The sequence below is a fragment of the Phyllostomus hastatus genome, unplaced genomic scaffold, assembly GCF_019186645.2.
Source record: "Phyllostomus hastatus isolate PE091 unplaced genomic scaffold, TTU_PhHast_1.1 phas_contig_159, whole genome shotgun sequence".
In the NCBI taxonomy this organism is placed as follows: Eukaryota; Metazoa; Chordata; class Mammalia; order Chiroptera; family Phyllostomidae; genus Phyllostomus; species Phyllostomus hastatus.
In genome coordinates this window covers 15,518,743-15,536,678 of record NW_025333640.1, presented here as the reverse complement: position 1 = coordinate 15,536,678, position 17,936 = coordinate 15,518,743, and the positions used below count along the sequence as shown (strand labels likewise).

Sequence of the window (17,936 nt, the reverse complement as noted above, 5' to 3'; positions counted from 1 at the left end):
TCTCAGCAGACACTGGACAGGGACAGGGGTGTGCCCAGTCAGGAGTTTGGAAGATGGAATCCCTTCAAATGTGGAAGGCATTCTTTAATTTCAAATGTCACTAAAATTTTCAAGTGTTGTCTAAATTCTCAGAAATCGAAGCTCACTGCAGACTCTTTGAATTTACTGATTCATAAGAAATTCCATATGGTGAGGATACCAAGTGTTTGGATTTAAAAAAAAAACTTGTGTTCAGAGAAAATATTAGGTAGATTTCTCCCTAGAAGCATCATAGCAGCCCGAATTTGCTTTTTCTTTCTTCTTTTAAAAATTCTTTGTATTTTGGTCACTCAAACACTTTCCTTTTTTCATATAGCATCAGCTATCAGCTCTCAAATTGATGAGCCACCTTCTGTCATTATTTCTCAGTGTTCCAATATAATCTTCTCCATCTGGAATTTTTTAAAGATCGCAGCTTTCAGTGTGGCTCTGTGCTGTTCATCCAACGGCACGACTCACACAGGGGACTGACTGTGCGGGCTGCTTCCTGCACAGACTCGGCTCTGGGGAGAATGAGTGCGGAGCTAGTCTGCTTTAACTCCTGCTTCCCTGGCAGGGGGTGACTCAGTGCCTTGAACTTCACAGTAGAAGGGTCGGTTCTGATCCATTTTTGTGGTAGTTAGCCACTGCATTGCAAACAAACATTTATCTTCAATAATCGGTTTCACCCAACAGCATGTTGCTTGGAGATTTAATATTCTAAGCTACAGTTGCCACCTTCTAGTGAAAATAATAGGTATCAATTGTAAGGTTGATGTTTATTTTTTCTTACCTCTGTCCATCGTTACTACAAATGTCTTCTGATGTAACAGTCTGATTTTCCAGAAATCATGAAATAAATCTGCATTTGTATAAATATGAAACTTTTTCTCAGTCTTATTATGCTATTTAGAATAATCTCTCATTCTCTTCCTCTACCCCAATTTTTCTCACCCTTTTTTCTGAGACTGGGGAGGGGTGAGTCCTCAGTCACACAAAATCATACTTATTTAAAGAACACAAACCTCTGTAACAGTAAAGATTTGAGCTGATGTTATTGCTGGTCTAAAAGTTATTTAGATAAAAGAGATATCTAATGATTCAAAATCAGTTCTGTACACTTAGGGAGATACTATTAACCACTGAGACATCCAGTGAAATCTTTGATGGGAATCCTAACGAAAAAGTGACCAGCTGTAGAAATCCAGTTTTCATCATGTTGCTTATATAGTAGTAGTAAATAATAAATAAATAATATGCCATAGTTACAGTGAGAAGCAAGAGGAAATTTGGGCAGTTACATTTTATATATTTTTGAAAATTTTCCCATAGTAAAATATGTCTTCTAAGACAATTTAGAAAGCTTGTCAAATGTTGTTCTGTAATTTTTACATCACTAATAATACAGGAAATTGATTAGGAAATATAAAGTAGGAAGTTAATCTAAACATAAATTCAGAAATATATTATCACTGGTAATCAAACAATATAATCAAAATATATTTTTATAAATCCCACTCATAAATGCTGCCTGTTCAAAATTTTTAATTAATAAGAATCTTCATTAAAATAATAAATATTAATTAATTCACCTACCAGATTTGCAATGATGTAATGGTACCCTTTAACATGTTTTCCAATGGTGATAACCTAACAAAGATAAAGAAATGATTATTTAATAAATGTTAGTAATATAAATGTAAAATTACTCATGTTATGACCTGACTCAAAAAAATGAAATATTAACATCTGTGTTTTTGATGTTCCACAATGACTCATATTTGATGAAATGTAATGATCAAACCTAGACAAGATTTCAGAAAAAGTGATAATACATTTTAGTGCCTAATACATGTTCTCTTTCAAAGTTAATAACTAAACAAAAATAGTGAAAATAAGGCCACGAGATTTGAAGAAATGTAAAACCAAAAACGTGTTGAATCCATGTCATAATTTTATTCCTACAAAGCTATGGTTTTTGTTTTTGAAATGAAACATGAAACAGCTGAAACCAACATGTGCGAGACTTCATACTCACACCGCTACATTCAAAGATAAACAGAGTTTATAGCCACACCTATCCTTAAAAAGAATATTAATAAGCATATAAATGAATTCTTTTATAGATCCATAAAATGATACTCCTATCTTAAGAGTCTTGAAGTGTTTATCGTTTACTTACAATAAACATCGTTATTTCTAGCTTGAGGCAGCAAAGTATCAGAGAAGCTAATATTTCTCCACAAATCTAAGTCAAAAATCAATGGCAAAATAAATGCATTATCGGACAAGTGGACATTTTGGTAATGCTCAGTTTTGGACATCACTGAACCAATTTGACTTTTCACTGATCTACATCAGTTACGAAGAGAGTAAGTGATAAAAAGACCATGTTGCAGTCCTGACACTTAGATATTCAAATGTAATTTTTATTTGTAAGAAAACAGTCACACTGATGGAAAGCAGGAAATGCCAGGGCTACAGACAAAAATTCCAACAATTACCTCCCCACCCATCCACTGCCCCCCTTAATGCAGTTTTGGCAGCTTCCCATTGCTTTTAGCATAACAAGTCAAAATCCTCCAGGTGCTACAAAGTTTAATGGTCTCTCAAGCTTTTCCAGCCCCACCTTTCCCCCTCCCTACCCTGGAGTCTTCTGGCCTTCTTAGTATTTTTGCAAATACACAAAAAAGTTTCTTTTCATCCCTTGGAGGCTTTACACATTGTTTCTTCTACATGCAGAGCTCTCACCACTATTATATTATTAGTCTTATTCAGGCTTAAGGTGCAATGAATCTCAGCCCAATGTAACCTCCTGAAGAAGACTTCCCAGACTTTCCCTTGTTGCAGGCAAAGTCAGGTGCTCCAAAGCAATGCATTTAATTAAAGAGCAAAGGCAAAATCCTAGGAAGTATTCTACCATATGGCACTGTGATATTAAGCAGTAGCTCTTTGTAAGGGAGTTAGGATTTATATTGTTTTCTAACCTGTTTTTATGTAACACAACTAAATTGCCTTTTCCAAGAAAATGAACCCTCTGTATCAAAGGGAGAATTTTGAAGATAAGATATCTTTCTGAATGAAAAAATACATTAATTAGCATCATCTGAATTGAGTTGATTATGTCCCTCATATTTCTGACAGACATCTATTACTGCTGTTTACTATTCAATCTACTTTTTGATTCACGAATGTGTTTCTTCTGGGAATTAAGGAAAAGCATAATATAAATAGTTCCACCAGTAATTCCTACTGGAGTTTAGTATTCATTGAAGGAGGGATATGAAAATTTATTAGCCTTATATTTTTATAAGATTTAGTGTTGGCCATACTAACAATCATAGTCTTTGCTTTATAATGACCATTAATATACTAACAATAGAAATTTATGTTAATTTCTTAATGTTTTTCATGGCTGAGTCTGTCTTCTACTTAAATCGCAATAGAAATAAGTGCCTCCAGGTTTTATCCAGTGATGAAATTCTCATAGTCTAACAAAATTTAATTCTATTACTAACTGTAAGCAACTATAGAAATAAAGTTTTGCACGTCTCTGCTCTCTCCTAAGTATTGATAGAATGAGTAAATAGTGTTTCCTTTCTTTGAAATGTACTTTGACTCTACTTTTTGCCTGGCTAACTCTATTCCTGGAAGGCCTTCCGTGATCTCCCAATCTAAATGATCTCTTTCTGTAATTTAGAAAAATAACAGCCTGTCCTTTTCACTCATAGTATATGCCATTAACATAATTATACATTAATTTCCGTAAATACAGCATGAATAGTCACCTTGATGGACCTTGCCCAATTTGCTTATTACTCTCTTGGATCTACTCCAGTGCCTGTATGGTAAACATTAGACACTCAGGGAAATTTACTGGACTAATAAATGAGTGAATCCAAATGAGCCAAATGCTACCCATATGTGAACTCTTCATAGATCATCCTGCCCATGTTAAGATATATACTTCCTCCTCCATGGCTTTAGACCACAGCGACTATCACTGGTAATGTTGTAGTGTTATATATGTGTATTTTTCTTCCTTTCTAAACAATGAGTTCATGGGGTGGAGGCACCACTCTTTCTTACCTTTCTTTGCATCCCTCATTCCAGACACAGAGGATGTCCTCCATAAATGTTTGTTGAATAATGCTATCATCCATTGTATACATTCATTGAATGCATTCAAGAATTTCTTATGAAAATACAAATAATATACATGTACAAAATACTCTGTACCTTTTGAGTGGATGTGCAAATGATTATGTATTTAATCATGATCATATTGCTTCTGAAAATTACATTCCATATATTCCCAATTTCTCTTGTAGTTTCTCCTTTCTAATTTTGGTAAGAATTGTTTTCATACATACTTCCCCAACATTTATTGTAATAACTCATGAATACTTAAATTTTTAAACCAAAGACTAATGTGTAATTCAGTTTAAATGAGAATCTTCTATGAAATTCAAATAAGTTGTTGCAGTTCACATTTGAACAAAAGACCTTGGTTTAAAAAATGACCCCATTTCTTCTCCTGAGACAGTTATCAAGATTTTTCTACTGAAATGTTCACCTTTCTGGCATATATCATTTAGTTCTGTCATATAGGAAAATAACATTATTCAGTTATTCAATATCTTATGAGAGATCCATTTATTATGTGTGATTAGAACTTCATCCACATTTATATTTGCAAAATGCTTTGTATTATACAAATTAATGAATCTAATTTTCTCCTCAGAGCCTAGAAAGTCCAACACATGCATACATAATTGTGTGTTTTTCTTCCTATTGTATATTATTCTAAGGAACTAGCAGTATACATATATATATATGTATATATATGTATATATATGTTATTGTGACTACTAGTGCAATGTGTGAATATACATATATATGTATGTGTAATATATATCAACTATATTATGTATATATATATGTATGTGTAATATGTTATGTATCAACTATGTTATAACCATCAAAAGTGTTTACAAATTGTACACACATAAGCTAGAGGCAAAAGCAGATGGCCAGTGAAGGAGATTTTAGTAAGTCATGATGCTGCTTCACTACCACCCGTGGTCACTTACCCTGTCTATAAACAGAGTGGATTTTATTTTTGTCATAATAGACTACTGTCTATCCTAAAAGACCTTAAACTGAAGCAAGGTAGTCTAGTAAGCACAGATAAAGCCTCCTTAGTGCTGGCATCGTCTTACTCTTGAAAACAGTCTAAATGCCTCTATCTACCTTGCTTCTCAAACAGTGAACACAATCTGAATGTATCTTTCCTACATGTTTCAGTCTCATGGATTAACAGTTTGAGAATGACACAATATCTACAAAATAAGACAAAAAATTACTTTTTGGAAAAATAAATACATGCTTTTTCTGAAGGCATAAACCCATTTAGACAGCAGTATAGATTCAGCACATGGTGCTGTACTCTGTTTGTAGTAATCCATTGTATCACAAAAAAATTCATGAATTATACACTTTTCCCTTGGGACACAGACTTATTTCCACTTAATACATGTCTATTTCTTTATCTCTAAGAAGTTCAACTGAATTAACGTTTGGATTTCCAATGAAAAATATCAAAGTTTAGGGCAACACCTGTAATAAAATGTGAGTTAGGAATTATATATATATCAACTATATTTCATGATTAGTCTGATGTGTCAGCATTATTGAAGACCATCTGCTATTGCTAACTGAAGCCAGAGATAATTTAATTGATGATCTTTGCTGCATCCTAAATAAACCACAAAGTTAAAACTGCTGTTCAAGCACCTTACCCAAATACCCACTCCAAATGCTGACAGTGCACGCATATCCTATATTTAGTGCCATCAGAAAACAGGGAATAGCAAACCTGGTCTACAATGTCGTTGACTTTGTCGCGTTCACAGTCTAGGATTACGCGCCGTTCCTTTTTTAACTCCAGATCTTGAAAAAGTGATCGGTAGGTCTCATCTTTCTTGTCATTATTGATGTTGCCCACATTGATAGCAGTCACTTGCCATTTCTTTTCAGCCGCAGAATCAAGCACAGCTTGCAGTGTTGATAGGCCTGGGAAGGCAAGGAAAAATGATGCCTGATAAAGATACTCGAATAATAAGATACTCAGAATTGTGTTGTAAAATTGGCAGCAAATATATATATATGTGTGTGTGTGTGTATAGATATACATATATATGCAAACATATATATATATAATTTACTAACTTTAGAGAAAGGAAGACAGAGAGAGAGAGAGAAATACTGATTTGTTGTGTCACTTATATATATGCATTCATTGGTTGATTCTTGTATGTGCCCTGACCACGCATCAAACTTCCCAATCTCAGTGTGTCCTATTGACTCTCTACCCAACTGAACTACCTGGCTAGGATGGGAAAATATATATATATATATGATTTTATTTATTTATTTATTTATTTATTTATTAGAGAGGGAAGGGAGGGAGAAAGAGAGAGAGAGAAACATCAATGTGCGGTTGCTGGAGGCTGTGGCCTGCAACCCAGGCATGTGCCCTGACTGGGAATCCAACCTGCGATGCTTTGGTTCGAAGCCCGCACTCAATCCACTGAGCTACACCAGCCAGGGCGGGAATATATTTTTAAGGCTGATCTCTTTGTGCAAATAATTTGATGTTGACTTTTCTAAAAACCTACAGCTATGATCTTGATCAACATTTACTTATTTCCATTTCATGCCAAATTTCATGTAAATGCTATTGTTCTGACTAAAAAGTTGTAGTTTAGGAGAGAATGATATTCCCTTCTTTTAGCTCTCTCCAATGACCAATATCTTTTGGTCATTACTAAGGCATAATATCTTTTTAAAAATTGTATTTCTTTATTTTTTATTCTTGTTTATTTGATTAGGGTTGTCCCAATTTTTCCCCTTTGCCCTCCTCTGTCCAGCCCACTCCCCACTCCCACAGTCCATCCTGACCCCGTTATCCATGTCCATGGCCTGTTCATACATGTTCTTTGACTAATCCCTTCCTCTTCTTTCCACCATTGTCCTCCTCCCCCCTTTCCTCTGGCAGCTGTCAGTCTGTTCCCTGTTTCCATGCCTCTGGTTCTGTTTTGCTCATTAGTTTATTTTGCTCATTTGATTCTTCCTATAAATTAAATCATATGGTATTTTGTCTTTAATATCTCTGGTTCAAGTGAAATCAAAAGACATTACAAACATTTCTATCTCTTATAGATTGAAAAAGGATGTTCATTATAAATGGTACTCTATCACATCATATTAACAGAGGTTGAGTACATTTTCAGTGAGATGAATCTATGTGGGTCTATTTGAGTCTAATAGCCAATAATCTCTATTTCCTCCTATTTTTCTACTCAAAAGTGTTTTTTTTCCCCACTCAGCCTTCTGTTGTATCAGTTTTGTTAATGGGACTGATCCCATAGAAATTAACATGTTCACCTATTAATCAGATGGTAGGAGTTAGTTTCCTAGCACAGATTTGTTACATTTACTTAACTTCCCAAATGTAAGTATACTTTATTAGTAGTAACTATGCTTATAGTATCATCTAACTTAAACATTTTTTATTTTTGTTTACAATTACCCATGCATTATTTCATATGTAGAATTCAGAGGGAAAAAACTTGGAATTTATTTCCTTAAATTAAATCTGCAGTTTAGCACTTAGAAAACCAGTACATGACTGTCTTCCACATGACTTCAAGTCTTCACAGCCGACTCAAGTCTGTCTGTTGTATAGACAGCTTATGAACAGCACAGAGTCAAGGCTGCAACAAGAATTCAGGACTCTTCAAATCATCTTCCTGATTCCCAAGAGACCTGCATCTTCCTCAAAAGAGTATTGATCCCTTTTGCCCTTAAAAATGTGGGATTTACCTAATGTGATCACATTGCTCTATAAGCTTCATTCAGGTACTAAATTTATTTAGATCTATTTATCATGGCAAAACATGGGCATTCTACATGTTGTTGAAAACTCTTTGAACCTGACAGATATCATTAAAAATGGTATTGATTCCATATTGGCCACGAGTATACAAGAAGGGCCTAGAACATCTTGTCATACCAGAAATCAAGGAAACTCTTCAAAACTATCAGCACTGTGTTAAGAAACTCAGGAGTCAATTTGGTGAGGATAACTTAAATAAAGATAAGGCAATTTGAATAATAATAATAATAATAACTGCACAAGACTTAAATACAAAACATACTTTAAATCCATAATTTGTAATGATTTTTTGTCTTAAAAATTTGGTTGTCATTGAAGGACACTAGAGGGCCAAGTTATTATATTGAAAACTGGTAAATGAAGTGAGGGAGACAAACATTTTCTTGTGTCTCCTATATGAACTACACTCAGAATAATAATTAATTAAGGGGGAGGAGTTCTCTTTGGAAAGAGTCCAGCCAATACATGATAAGTGAATATAGATTTAGAATTATAACCATCTTGCAGCACCTAGTGAGTTAGTGCATTGAGTCAACAATCAAAACTGATGCTAACAACACAAAGAGAGACAATGTGAAGTTAAGTGTCTCCTACTGAGAATATTCTACACCATCTAGGAAGGATTCACATCAAAAAGGTAAACTAGAATCTCATCGAGCTTCTAGATAAAAGTATATGTTTATTTATTTTTAATCCTCATTTGAGGATATGTTTATTGATTTGAGAGCGAGATAGAGAGAAGCATCAATGTGAGAGAGAAACATTGATCAGTTTTTTCCCCATACATGTCCTGACCAGAGATTGAACACACAAGCTAGGTATGAGCCCTGACTGGGAATCAAATCCACAACCTTTTGGTGCACAGGAGGATGCTCTAACCAACTAATAAGCCAGGCAGCCAGGACAAAATTACAAATTTATAAGAAATATATAGCAAAGTGTAATATGCTAAATACCATAATGTTATAATCATCAAAATTCAAACAGTGAATAACTCTGCATTACATTATAAAAACCTTAAAAGATATCTTAACCAATTATGATATATGGACCTTATGTTTATTCTGATTCAAGCAGAGTGTAAAAAAGTGGATGAAGATATTAATAAATTATTGTTGTGTATATATGATAATATTGTGGTTATGTTTAAAACAAAAATATTGCTTTTTTCAAAATATACACTGTAATATTTACAGATAAAATGACATAATCTTAGATATTTGCTTCAGAATAACTGTGAAGGGCAGACAGAGATAAATAAAACAGAATTCCTCATATTTTTGTCATTAATAAAGCTGAGTTAACAGTCCTTGGGGGTTCTTTATATTATCCTATTTTGTTATTTACAATATTCCATAGTGAAAATTTAAAATAAATTACTATTATTTCAATTTGGAGTTGAACTATAAACTGAACTTAAAGTGATTTTTTTGGTAAAACAACAAAATCAGTTTCCTCTACCCAGTTTTGTAACAAAAAATATAAACAAGAATTTCTGAAGGGGAAAATTTAAACAGAGATAACATGCCATTGTAAAAAAAATCTTTTAGTGATAAAAACATCTTTTGCAGACTTCACAGATTACCTGTGATTCACTGCAAGTAAATTAAATCTTTCCATGATACATTTCAAATCCTTTTCCTGTTTCTCATCAGTGAAGATAGAACACACAGCTGGTCATCATGACCAATTCAACAGCTATGTATGTGCTTAAACACAGTTATTAAATCTATCCAGTTCTCCTTCCAAGTAGGAAGAAAAGCTAATTTTCTAACCCTCTCCTACTGTCTAGGTTTTCCTTTTCCACATTCCAGTCATTATGCAGCTTTTTCTTGTCACTTCCTTAAAATTGTTACACACATAGATGACGTTCTGTATGCTCTCCACATATTACAACATTTACATGTTGGCTTCCTTTCTTCCAAACAATAAACTATTTCATTTCCTTGTTATTTAATTGTGAACTTTATCGCACACTAAAATAAGTTTCAAGTGGTGATGCTCTTGACATTCTGTCCTATCTTTCAATATATGTTGTAAGAATTTTAAATATAAATGACTATTTGTAAATGGGTTTTATCAAGTGATATTTCTAAACCTAATATTTATTGGCAGCTCATCTTGTCAGAGAAAATGATGTATAAAATCAATAAGAATTCATTTAATGAAATGGCTGAGTTTCAGACTCATTTATTCTATGTGTCAAAATAACTCAGTTGGTGTGAATTCTGTTATTAAAACTCTAAGAATTGATATTTTGTAACCTGTGAAACTGCAAAAAATCCATTTATTGAGAAGCTAAGCTGCTCAGTGTATAACAGACTTGATGAATTTAGTTTCATCAGAAAACACTAAATAGTAGTAAATCATCTCCCAAGCACAGGGACATATGTCACAAACTATGGGATGATCTGACTCACAGTTTGAAGAGACTGCTGGCCCATGTTGAGTAATCCATAGTCTTCGTTTTCTTCTTCTCAGTAATAGGAACTAACCCTCTCAAACTCTCTCAACTTGATTTCCTCATTCCCCATAACTAAAAGTTTTTTTTAATGTCCTATGATTTTAAAATTATCAGATCATTTTAAATTTTAAAAATCACTGAAAATGGCCCTGACTGGCATAGCTCAGTGGATTGAGCGCGGGCTGCGAACCGAAGCATCACAGGTTCGATTCCCAGTCAGGGCACATGCCTGGGTTGCAGGCCACAGCCCCCAGCAACCACACATTGATGTTTCTCTCTCTCTCTCTCTCTTTCCCCCTCCCTTCCCTCTCTAAAAATAAATAAATAAAATCTTTAAAAAAATCACTGAAAATGCATGTTACAACTATTGGGGTAAGATGAAATTCTTAAAATATAACATGAATTCATGATCTTGGGGTCCTGGCACCGTACTCTAATTAGGGGAGCAAGTATTACTAGAGAGAGGCTTCTTTCTCTTTCACGCTTACTAGCACAGAAGCATCTTTGTAAGTACAATTCATCCCTTAATCCAGAATGTAAACAGGCATGAATAATGGGAGTTCTTCACGAACATTGGCTTACTTAAAGCTAATGGTAGGTATTGATCATTCATCGCTAATGTCTGTACTACTGTATCAACATATTTGAGTTATTATTACTGATTTCTTAATACTGAATTACTTAGGACAAAGAAACCTTGAAATGCACAGTTGCTTATGTACAATAGAAAAAAGTCAAGAAAATTAACTATTACTCCTAATAAATGTATTTAAAATATGTTCTAAAACAACCTCAAGAATATTACAAGGGTCTAAAAGTAACCTGTAAATTCTCAGACATTTGGCTAAAATACAGAATTGCTAAAGTATTGTTGGACTGCATTACCTCCTCATGTTCCTAGTTTTTACTGGACTAGTTATAGCTTTATAACCTATTTTAATATCCATAAAACTCTCTGAAAGTATTGGTAGCATTATTTCAGTCTCATTTTGAGCTAGTGTTAATAAAACTGTGAGAGGTTTTATAGAAAATCCATCAGCTTAAAAACAGGTGAAGTCCAAATGTCTTGGTTTGGACATTAATGGGTAGAATTAAAAAATGATTACTATAGATAAGTATATTTCATTCAGACCATGTCTTTCTTCTTAAAAATATTTTCTTTGTTCCATTTAAAATTCATGGCCTTATTCATCTTTCAGGCACAGAAGTTAATATTCATGATCACTAAATCATGGCAGTATGCCTAGGCCAGATTAGATTAACATATATTTCCCTCATTTACTTTCCCAGGAACATCTGAAAAAAATTATAATTTGGAAGAATTTTTGTTCTATGCATGATGTCTTCTTGGAACCGGAATCAAAGTGTTTCCTTTTAGGAGAACAGTGTGGCTCAAAGTCAAAACCCAGAGATGAAGACGTAAACCATTGGTTCTGGTGTTACCTACTGTCTATAGAAATGTACTACCTTATCTTCCTAACATTGAACTGATAAATAAAAAACACATTTTGATTAAGTCCTTGTTCGGATTTAGTACGTATGCACAGAATTATTCAAAGATAATTCTATATTTAAAGCATTAACATAGGTAAACCCATTACTCTACTGTTTAAAATGTATCGGAGATCGATCTACCAACTCGCTATGGAGGAATGCCATGCGGCTTTTGGAAAGAGCACTGGGTCATGAAGTATTCCCGGGCCACTGCCGCTTGGCTTGGGTAACGTGAATACACCAGCAATTTTAAAAGGTCACATAGCACCTAGCGAACAGTTCCAGCCCTGCTCTCACCAGTGAACTTGAGATAGTCAAAGGTAATCTGTGTAAAGATTAGGAGACATCTTTGTCCTGTTTTGTTTACAACTGGATGTACTCTCCTGGACTTGTGGCTCAGCACTAGGATGAGTAGTTGGATGCAGGAAAAGATTAATTTTTAAGAGCAGTACAATGAAGAAACAGAAACATTTTAAGCCTTTTTCATCTAATTCATATTCAGGAAAGAATGTTGGAGAGCCATTTGCATGCTTGAGCCCTATGTTGTGCAAAAGAAGATCAGTTTAGACTCAGAAAAGTAAAGGTTGTTCAACACTGAAAATAAATAAAAAAAAAACAGCATATAATTCCAGAAGTGGAGAAAGTACCACGTGAAGAACAGACCAAATCAGTTGAAACCGCAGCCCTTAGAGATGCGAGCTGAGAGGCGGAATCATGGGATCTAGTTTTGAAAGCACACACACTATGAGTAAAGGGAGCATAGACGGATGCCTTGTTAACCGTGCAACACTGAGATGAGGAGGAGCTCCCTGCAATGTAAAAAACATGGCTTAAGAACCAAAGGAAAGAAACCAGGTCATGTGATGAATGCCTAAATAAACTTTTATAAATGAATTTTAATGGCAACGTTAAAATTCAATTAATAATAAGAAAAAAATCACATAGCAAAAAATCCCATTTCCATGGGTCAGGTAAAACACTACATGAAGGTCAAATCTTATGCCACTGTTTTCAGTCTTACACATTTATCTCTGAAAATAGTTTCAGATGAAAGGCCAGTGCAATACTCTTCATATTAAAATATGAGCAGCTATTTGATAAAAACCTGAAAATATATCCTTAGGTAGGTCATTTTTATTATAACTCTAATGTTCTCTCAATGATGCACTTGAACTCAAATCAATTTGTATAATACAATGACTAGAAATTATCTCACTAAATTTCATTTAATAATTCTAAAGTATTAACAAAATCATTTTAAATGCCTCAGGTTCTTTTCACAACTACATATTATAAATCCATACATCTTACCATTTCCCAGAGCTTTCTTTGGTCTCTCTCCTCAAATACTAGAGTTTCTCTTTTTCTATTTATGTCAGCTGTTGTCTATTTAAATTCTCTCAAAAGTTCTGTTTCAACTAGAGGGCACAGTGAGGACAAAGTATGTCTCTAATGTAAAAATGTCACCTTCAACTTTGTGAAACAATAAAGGGAATTCATCTTCAGATCTTTTGATTTAGCAAGCAAGATCCTGGTTCTAACATCATCTCAAACCAAAAATACACAGAGGCTAAACTCATTCCCTCATCACCACTATTGATTGAATATCAACTCTGTCCCATCATTATCGTAAGCACTGTGAGTACAGTTAAGAACTGTATACCAGTATACTGGGTACTGCCTTCCTGGGGCTTTTAGCCAGATCTTACAGAAAATGCATAATGCTTAGCCTGTGTGAGTAAAACACTCCCTGGAGCATAGTAGAAGATTAATAGCATTTCTTGGGTCAAAGAATAAACATCACTATTAATTATAAATTGTGATAAGCACTATGTAGAAAAAGAAGAGATTGCTTTGAAAGAGAATAACAGTATGAAATGCACTTCTGTATAAATGCTATATAAACAGACATGAAAGAGGAGAAAGAATTAGAGATATTTGCAGAGATTCAAGGTGAAAGAGTTTGATGCATCTGAGAAGCAAAATAAAGTTAGATGGCTTTAGCATCGTGAGTGAGTGGGCAGAACAGTGGGGTAAATTGTCAGGAACTAGGTACTGTAAGATCTTAAAGTCACTGAAGTGTTTTAAGCAAGGGGGTGTTGTGGTCAGAGAGGCATTTAAAAGCATTTTAAAATTCTGGTTATTTTGTGGAACTGAATCAAGGAAAAACAAGTGTGGAATTGGAGAGACGGGGGAACAAACACATGACAGTGTTATGTGTTTCATTGTTATGACTCCAGACAGTGGCCTGGTCTGGAGTCATAACAATGGAAAAGAACAGTGTCTAGAGATAAAATATGTTTCAGTGCAAATCACATCAAAGGATGCAAGGGTGAGGGAGGCACTGGGAATACTACCAATTTCAGGCTGGTTTTATTAACATAACAGGGTACTCCAGGAGTCTGCAGAGAGCAAGAGGAAAGGCCAGGATTAGGATCAGTTTTAAAAACCTTTATATCACATTAATAAAAAGTGTGGTTTGGAATTGTCCAGCACATTGCAGTCCGTATTCACATTAAACAGTTCTGTGTTTTAGTTTTCCATTTCCCGTGGGAAGAACAAAGCTCTCCCTTCTCAAAGTCCAGGAAAAAAGCTGTTGACAAGGCAAACTTTTCCGCTTGTATAGTGCTGACTCATTTTTCCACTCAGTGTTATTGTCAGGGCTGGGAGGACGGGGCAGAGAACCAGACACCTAGCTTGAGCACTCCTGACTCAGGCCTGCTGCAGCAAATGACTACAAACTGATCAATGGAGAATTGACTGACAGCTGGCTCTCTTCCTGTCTGCCCTTGCCGGTTAACAAGGTACCCCATCTTGGTCAAAACAGGCTTCTACTTTTCACTTGAACCTTTAAATATTCCAGGAAGCAGGCTGCTGAAAAAGAGTACTTACGTACTCTTACAGCAATGCTTCTTAACCCTTTCCAGTTTGGTTATGGTCGCTGTTTCTAAAAATTACATTGATTTTAGGAAGTACACAGACCCACTGAAGCTGAATCGTGAACCCAGGAATGGTTAAGTCACCTGGGATTCTACAACATGTAAGTATTAAATTTCTGCTAATAGTGAACTTCTCAACAATAGACACGGAAGACAAATGGAAGGACCATCCCCCAAAAGTTGTGTAATTAACTAATACCTACCCAATTGACAGGATAGTCAAGAACATCTCATCATAAACAATTAGACAGAATTGCGAAAAAACCATGCGTACAGTGTCAGAAAATCTCTGTTCAGCGGGACCACAGGTGGGAGGATCACAAGCAAGTCCTTTAACTTCTCTGAGATTCGGTGGCCTCATTTTAAAGCAAGGTTAATAATAATTAGACCTGCCTGGTAAAACTTGTATATGTGGAAATATTTAATATCTATGAGTTTCTGTAGAAGTTCTTATTTATGTATTAATTCAAATTTCACTTAAACCAATTTTCAAGGCTTCTACTTTACTGACCTTGAGCTAGTAATCCAGTCACCATGGAGCCTTAACTGCCGATGCCAGAGAAGCTTCCTACATTATAACTGGGCATTGGGCTGACACAGTCTATATCGGTAAACTGTACATTCACGATTTTTTTTTGTTTTCTCTCCAAATATGTTACCCAGGTTTCAAACTGTATTTTTCATTTACACAGCAAAATTGAACCATGTAGTACTTGAACTTTAATGCAGCTATGGAGCTCTGTAACATCAGATATAAGTGCCAAGTGTAGGCATTGGATTTGAACCAATATCAAGAGATAGACAGATTTTCACTTACCTCTGTCACTGTCATAGAGGTATGCAAACTTGTCCCACTGGTAGTATTCAATCAAGCTAAGCAGGGCTCCCTTGAGGTCAGGTCTCATCTGAATGACAAATGGGTGCGTGCCATCAGTTGGGAAGCTGGGCGTGATGAAGGAGACATGGAGCGTCCCACAGAATGATGTGATGGTGTTTACAGACTTCTTGTCATAAAATCCAAAAATGGCATAGACTCCTCTTGAAAACTGGGAGCAGACTAAAAGAAGAGGGAAAACAGGAAGGATAAATCATTGCAATCGGCATACAATCATGGATATGCTTGAAACGTAATGCCCTTTTATATAAAATACAAAATAATAAATCTAAAGAAACAGAGTTTATATCAATGATCCATGAAATATATGAGCACATATTTACGTAGCACTCTAAGAAATTCAAAGAATTATATAGCCTTTAAATAATAATTCTAGGCTTATGAAAATATCTACATTATTTTTTTTAACAAACAATGTGAGTATAAACATACTTTAGGACCATACCATTAAAAAAAAAGAGTACAAGTAAAAATCAGTAGTTATAAGAACAAACTGCAGTTACCTGGGATTTATACACATTCATAACATCTCATTCTCTATAATATTGATTATTTTAGAAGGCTTCATTGTGCTAATGATGTGTTTATTCTAGAAGGTCAGTGTGCTTATGAAGAGTTCTACCGATGACCCAAACTTCTTTAAGAGAAAATGGATACCAGGCTCGCCACCCTAGTCCTGTCACCAGAAGGAAACCTGCTTCTCACCTTGGTCACTCGGACAAGTAGCAATTAAGTGAAGTTCAGAACACTTAATTTTTATCTTTGCCATGGACTTAAGTTATCTCACATGTTCTAGTCCATACAAAACAAAGAATATTGGCAACATATTTTGGCTTAAGACCGTCATTCTAAAAATATATGTATGTATTTTTTAAAATATGAAAGTCCCCACTGTTCACATGATCTCTTATGTTCTAATATTATTAGTATTTCAGTGAATGGCATACGGCACTACCTTCCCCATTTCCTATAGTCAGACCATCCCCAAGTATTGCTCCTTCTCATACCTAAATGTACTCAAACATGGCCCACTTCTATCTCTATTCTAATCATCCTAGTTCACTGACACATATTTATCATGCTTGCCTTGTACCTAGCATGTTCTCTGGTACATTAGCTCATTTATTTCTGATGATAACCTTTGAGGTGGGAACTCTTATTATTCCTAAATTACTGATAGGAAAATTGACACACAGAGTGACTAAGTGATGTACCCAAGCTCTCGCAGCTGGACCGGGAGCAATGCTGTGTTCAAACCCAGGCACTCTGGATTCTAACTCCATGTTCTTAACTGATGGACAGTTCTGCTTTTTTCACTCAGATTACTGGAACACCAACCCAACTCTCCCCCTCCATCCAGTTGTGCTCCTTCCATTCTGTTCCCCACAACGTAGTCAAAATAATTTTGGTAACACGAATTTGAACATATCTCTCTGAGAAGTAGGGGGTACTTTGTCCAAACTGATTCCCTGAAGTGCCCTACAGAAACGATCCACAGTGTTGACACCCTCCATTTCAAGTCAGCCACATGGTCCTGAGTGAATAAATTGCTGGTATTTTTTAATGTCAAGAGTCATTTCAACCTAAGGAATAGAAATCAGCTATCCATGAACGTAATCTAACAACCCAGAGCATAATACTAAACATCATTTAAAATTAATTAACTCCCTTTAAAGGATAAAACCAGTATTATCTTATTTCATTTTATTTCTTTCATAAAAATAAATTTGCTTTATAATTATGAAGTATGTAAAAATAAATTTACTTAATAAATTAGAGCACTGCTAAAATATATACAGATTCTAGTAACCAATTTGTAGACAATGAATAAGTAATAGGCAGTAATTTTAGCAACTATTATATGATATGAAAAAAAGGAAAGCAAGATTGGCTATTTGTTTGAGTGTAAACATTAAATATTTACTAATCTTCCCATTTTAAATATTCTCACTTCCATTTAAATATTTACTAATCTTCAAGTAATTTCTGCCTTTCTCATCTAAGTTTTCTGGGATTTCTAGGTTACATCTGTGTAACATATCAATTGAAATCTCCTTTATTACCAAACTTCTGTGGAATACTGTCCTGTATCTCAGAAAACTGAATTTGTTTCTTTACCTTTATTTCCCACTTTAACATAAAGCAAAGGTGAGATTCCTGCCTCTT

The 17,936-nt window shown here is 34.8% G+C and overlaps 1 protein-coding gene across 6 annotated transcripts in view; it reads right to left on the bottom strand.

Moving 5' to 3' along the window:
- Nucleotides 1-17,936, bottom strand: part of GRIA2 (glutamate ionotropic receptor AMPA type subunit 2) — a 128,644-nt gene that overhangs the window by 45,818 nt on the left and 64,890 nt on the right. For all 6 annotated transcript variants that reach the window (XM_045831064.1, XM_045831067.1, XM_045831063.1 and 3 more), the window contains exons 3-5: nt 15,693-15,932; nt 5,897-6,093; nt 1,615-1,668 (exon numbers count right to left, since the gene is read on the bottom strand). In XM_045831064.1, the coding sequence (XP_045687020.1) occupies nt 1,615-1,668; nt 5,897-6,093; nt 15,693-15,932 (491 nt within the window). The remainder of the gene's footprint in view (nt 1-1,614; nt 1,669-5,896; nt 6,094-15,692; nt 15,933-17,936) is intronic.